Source organism: Camarhynchus parvulus, chromosome 12, assembly GCF_901933205.1.
Source record: "Camarhynchus parvulus chromosome 12, STF_HiC, whole genome shotgun sequence".
In the NCBI taxonomy this organism is placed as follows: domain Eukaryota; kingdom Metazoa; phylum Chordata; class Aves; order Passeriformes; family Thraupidae; genus Camarhynchus; species Camarhynchus parvulus.
The window spans coordinates 7,156,804-7,162,803 of NC_044582.1; the positions used below are offsets into that span (position 1 = coordinate 7,156,804).

Genomic DNA, 6,000 nt, shown 5'->3' on the forward strand with positions numbered 1-6,000 from the left:
TTGCAAGCCTATTCCTGTGCTGCCCCACTGAATGATGGTGATGATACTGCAGTAGAGGAAAAGGATTCAAATCAAAAGATTTATATTACTTAAAACAAGAAGAGCTTTATCCTTTAAATGTGAAACGTTCTCTTTAATAATAAAGCACTTAAACATAGACTTTCTTTTGATTGTTAAAGCAGCAATAAAGTTCAGCCAAACCCCTTACTCAGTCCTTGAGAGTTGGTTTCCATATTACCAGGGACACAAATGCCAGCTTAAGCCAGCAGGTGTTCAGGAATGGTTATTGTAAGAGAACCTTTAGAGCCTCACAGTGGATCTCACAAAAAGATAATACCATTTTCCCTACTTTGTCAGAGACTTCATTTCTCCCTGCAGCCATGGAAGCTGTTTGCTGGAGGTTTTTCTCCCCTGCAACAGAGCCTTGGCTTACACGGTGAAGTATTTTGGTGGAATGTCTCAGTCTCTGAAAGGCTTTGGTCTGACTGTGTTTGTGCACCTTTTGTTTTCTCTGAATGTTTGGTTCCTGAGACTTACTGGCATGAATGTTCAAAATGAATTTCAAAGATGCATATGCATGTCACCATGGGAACAGAAGGCTGGTCTCAAAGGGCAGAGCTGCTGCTGGGATGATTGTGTGCTTTATCCAGTTTGGGCATGGAAGCAGTGCCATGTGAATTATCTGAATAGTCACACAGCAACCGTGGTGGTTACAACTGGCACAAACCTCTTTGCCACTGATCTGGTGAGGGTAGGAATATCTCAAGACTGTGAAATGATCTTAAATTACAGCAGCTGAAAGAGGTATATTTTGTTTGTGCAAACTATTAACAGGAAAGAAAGCTAAAATGGACATTTTTTGCCCTTATTTATTTGCTTGGCTCAATCTAGGTCTTGAATCCTCTGTCTTCACTTGTTGGTATGTTGGCTTTACAACTTCATTTGCAGATTATATTTGAGAATTGTGTAAGGGGAGACATCCATATACTGCTTGATGGAAGAAAACATTTTCTTTGAAAATTACTTCTAGTGGGAGGATGAGAAGCAAGTTGTTTCACTTTTCAAGATATTAGTGAAGTTGTTATTGTGCACTAAGGAAAAAAAATGCTACAGAGAGCCAAAATTTTCAGTCTGTTTCTTTATAGCTCTGTGGCAGCCACCATAAGCTGAGACACTTCACAAACTTCTGTACTAGTTAAACAGCCTGTAGGTCTGTAAGAATATTCACTGTTTGGTAAACAGACTCAAGGTACTTAGTTGATACCTATGACATAATTCCTAAAGAGGGGTTTTTACTTAACTAATATATTGCTCTTTGAACTGCCTTTAATTCATAATTTCCATCAGTCAGTACTGCAGTCCTCAAATTGATTAAATCAAAAATTGTGAAGGCTTGCAGTAATAAAACAATAGAGAAAATTGGTTAGATGTCATAGCTTAGTTGTGTAGTAATTTATTCAGCATCATAGTTCTGTAGTTGAAACACTCTTCTGGACGCAGTGCTTTCACCCCAGCTAGGTGAAGTGATGGGAATTTTTCTTCCCCCTTCTCTAGTTTGAGGAAGGAATAGCTTTTACTGCACAGCCCTTGTGGCACCTCAGAGTGGGTGAAAGAAGAATCAGAATGGGAAATTGCCCAGCTTTCATGGGCTGGCACCTTAATTTAAACCTGGCTGTGGGGTACATGATTTCCACAGGCTCCAGTGCTCAGCTTGGGGTGACAAAAAGGGGGATCACAAATGGGCTTGGATTTGGGCACACCACAGGTAAAACAGAAGAGTAATTACTCCCTTCTCAGCAAAAAGAAATTAATCATTTAGCATCCAATTAATTGTTAAAGCATTTTATGACCATCAGATTCTTTTCTGAGCTAATTTTAAAGGTACAATGAATATAAGTTTCAGACTGGACAAAATGCAAATAGTGCCAATTTCTGGCAATAAAAGTAATGTTTTTTCTATCCTTTACTGTTTGATTTATTCATAACTGTTTTGAGAAATTCATGCAGTACAATTTTGGTGCTATTGCCTGCTAAAGATTTTTCCTCCTTTCCTTTTATTGGCCCCATTTCTCCCACACACAAATCCACAAAGCCACAGATGCTCCATTACAATGATGTCAGTCTTGCTACATGCTCCAGCTGTTTGGTAGGTACATTTATAAAGTTCAGCCTTTTACATTATGCCATAAATGTATATTTCATGTATAAACATAAAGTTAACATATTGCAGATCACTCTAAGTGTAATTTTAATGGAGGTTCAGTAAGTTTAAAAAATACTGAAAAGCATTTAATCTTTCCGTTGGCAACATTTTTATAGTAAGTTTTCCAAATTTTTTTTTTCTTAGGCTAGGTCTAAATATTCCCTGCCCTCTCTGCTATTTCATCTTCTGTGATCTTTGGAAAAAGCAGGGAGTTATTATAGTAAGACAATATGTATTTTAAAGAAAGATGTCTGAGGAAAAATATGTTTCTCTCCACATCTTCTTGGTGCTCAAACCCTCACTTAGCATTCTGTACATTTACAGCAAACCACACTGCAAAACACCTAATTCTTGGAGTTGCCAGATTTCAGTGATATTTGACATGGCTGACATGCTGCTGATAGGATGTACAAATTCTAACAGATTGCTTCAAAATTTCATGTAGAATTGGGTCTGAGCTTAGACCCATTCTTTGTACTGTGTCCTGAGTTTCAAAGGAAAGGCTAAATAGTGTCTATTTGGCTCTGCCTTTTCCTCTTTTTCTCTTTGGTATGTGCTTAAGGGTTCAGCCCACTGAAACTCTGTGCATCACTGACTGGTGCCCAGAGGATCCTTCCCTGGGTGCTTTCCTTCTTACAAAAAATGTCTATTTTTTTGCTCTCCCTTTGAGTTGCCTACTTTGTTTGAATGTGGTGCTGAGTTATCACCATATTTATACCAGATAGTCATTATTCTAAAATAAATCACTCTGGAAAATGTTGAGGTCTAATCTCTGTTTTGTTGGCTCAGTAATAAAATGGCTCTCCAGAGGACAGATGAAAGCTGAGATCAGGAGTTGCTGTTGCTTCAAGCAAGACCCAGAGTGCACAAAGGCCCTGATACAACTGCAGAGACTCAAGTCTGGGGCTGTGAGCTGTCACTGTGTGGCTGCAGAGGAACCTTCATTAGTGTTGTGGATCTGTTCCACTCCAGACTGTAAATACATAAAGTCTGATAAACTCCTAACAAGAACCAGTGGCTCAGAAATGCTGACAATGTCACCATTATTTGTTTTCTTTTTAATTTTCAGGTCTTTTGTTATCCAGCAGATCCCAAGTAGCAACCTCTTCATGGTGGTAGTAGATAATGAATGCTTCTGTGATTCTATCCCACCAATTACCATGGCACCTATAGAAATAAGATATATCCTTTTATTATTACAAACTGGTCAGAAAGAGATTCAAGATGCAAATATTGAAAAACTTCTTATCATGTAAAACTTGCATTGCATGACATTATCACCCATTATATGTGCTGTTTGAAATTAAACCATCTGGGAATATGTTCTCACATTTTTTCAATGTGCATTCGCTTTTTTTTTGTTTGTTTTTTACAGCCAATATGAATTAAGCAAACACACTTACATGGATCCTATGTAGCATAAGGTCATGGTCATCTTTAGACAGCTAAACATCTTTCAAATTAGGCACTAAATATGTACATTTCTTATAAGAATGGACCTCATTATATTGGAACTTAAAGAACTCCCTCTAATACAGATATGTCTTTATTTAAGGTTTGACTGGAGCATTGAAAATGTTTCAGAGTCCTGCTTTCCAAATCTACAAAAATTTAGCAAAGTATATCACTTGATTTTTTGGTTGCCCTACTTCCTAATTTTTGCTGTTCTGTAGTTCAGGTAGTTCTGGATTCATTTTTTCCCATAAGTTTGAAAAGTTTGCTTTTTCAGAAGCAGCCTGCAGTCTGCTTTTATTGCAGACTCATGGAAAGACAGGTCAGCAATATAAATGCACACGTGCTGTTGAAAGCAAAGATCACAGAGAGGAAAGCACTAGAATCACTTTCTTGTCCTTGTGGTGACCACACATATCACCTTGGGGTTTTAATGGGCAGGAAGAAAGGAGCTGAAATTCACTGTATTCATTTCAAAACACTCCCATGAGAATGCAATGCTCAGCATCTCTCCTTAACTGCCTTGTACATAATGAATCCCTTAAATGTGAACGGTTGAAATCTCAGAAGATAAGAAGACGCCCAGAATCTTGTCATGGTTTTCACCCTGAAGTAAGTTTCTATCTGGTTTTTCTTTCTTTTGAACTCTGGTAATTTTTTTATTTCTTTAAAAATGATTAATAGGAAAAATTTCTTCCAAGATGAAATGTTGGGAAATAGTCATAAGGCTCAGTGTCAGGGAAGTGAGGGATATGAGGGATATTGTAAGTGCTACAAGGCTTTTTTGTAGTCATGTAGACAATGCCTTGGGATGCTGCTTCTGCAGACTGGTTTGTGTCATGTCAGAGAACGTGGTAGGGTGTGAGCACTGGCAGCCAGGAGTATCTGAGAACTTACTCTGGCTCAAGCAGTGACCACAGGATTCCTTAGAGATGGCTGGGAATGTTCTGCTGGTAATGTTTGCTTCAGTAATTAGCTTCAGTATCATACCTGTCATGCTACAGTCATTGTGCTCACACATAATATTGCCTGGGAGGGATAGTGACCCCTCCACTGCGTGTATTTCCTGCTCTGTGTTCTGCATAATGCTCTCACACAGTGCCAGGGAGAGCTGGTAGAGACCAGGATGTGATTCCAGGGGCTTGTACAGGATAGGTTCATTGTCATCCTTCTTACTCTGGAACTTTAATTTCTGCCTCTGCTGATGTAATGCAATGTAGAACAAGACCTAAAGTAGAAAATGGAAGGGATGGTGTAGTGCTTGCTGTTTCAGTCTACAACCTAAACTTGTTCAACTCAAAACATGTACTTGTATTACTTTCTGAGTATATTTAACTTATGGGCTTTGTTGTTTGCTCTTATGCCTATGTTTGCTAAAAAAGAATGTGTCATAATTGACTGTAGTGGCTTGTATTTATTTTCTTTTGTTGTTGTTTTATTTTCTTTAGGAAAACGCAAGAGAATGTGGCGGTGTCTCAGGCCTTAGTGCTAAACCTTCTCTTGTTCTTCTTCCTCTGCTATTGATGATTTTCTCCAGGTGACATTGACTGATGTATTCAACTGGCATGCTAAAACATGGATAAACTGTGAACTGGGAAATGGTGCAACATAGAGGACATGAAATATAGTCAGAGCATCAGCATTTCATGATTTTAAACTGTTGGTGATATAAATTCTTAAAGATATGTTGAAAAAAGATTTATCTTTTTACTTTGCAAGTCGTGCAGATGTGAATTTGGCATATGGCAGTCATGATTCATCAAAAAAGGACTTGGTAGATAGAGGTGACCATTGCTTTGTCCCATTGAATACAATTTAAACTGTGTACTTTTTTCAATAAAGTATATTAAAATCACAGTTTCAGAGTGTATTTTAAGTATGCTAATATATTTGTTCAAATAATGAATGATGGGAAGAAAATAAAATAAATGGATGATATTTTATTATGCTTTTAGCCTCTTTCTGAAAAAATTCAGAGAAGAAAATGGGGACTTGCTTTTTGCAATAAGGCAGAATAGCTTTTATTAGCAAGCTGTGTGTGTATGAAGCTGGGCAGGTTATATATGGTGCTGAATTGAATATGAAGTTTTGGTTTCTGGAAATAGCCATAAAATATCTTACCTGCATTTAGAAAGTGGGTCAAAGTCTTATTAAAGCCATCTAACTCAGGCAAGCTTTGGGTCAAATTGGTTGATTTGGCTGCAGATGGCATAAATCAAATATTTTTTACCTAAAGAATTGGGAAGAAATCTAGAACAGCCCAGATCAAAGGGTGACACTGTTCTGCTGGTGTTCTGATCTCATGTCAGACAGGAGAAGCTCCTTATGAGGAAAGTGATAAGCAG

General features: G+C 37.8%; 1 protein-coding gene across 3 annotated transcripts in view; it reads left to right on the plus strand.

Annotated features, from left to right (window-relative positions):
- The window catches only part of CACNA2D3 (calcium voltage-gated channel auxiliary subunit alpha2delta 3), a 385,648-nt gene extending 380,136 nt beyond the window's left edge, over positions 1-5,512 (plus strand). For all 3 annotated transcript variants that reach the window (XM_030956482.1, XM_030956483.1, XM_030956484.1), the window contains 3 exons: positions 3,273-3,385; positions 4,185-4,267; positions 5,104-5,512. In XM_030956482.1, coding sequence (XP_030812342.1) covers positions 3,273-3,385; positions 4,185-4,267; positions 5,104-5,196 — 289 coding nt within the window. In that variant the 3' untranslated portion in view covers positions 5,197-5,512. The remainder of the gene's footprint in view (positions 1-3,272; positions 3,386-4,184; positions 4,268-5,103) is intronic.
- Positions 5,513-6,000: the final 488 nt, after the last annotated feature.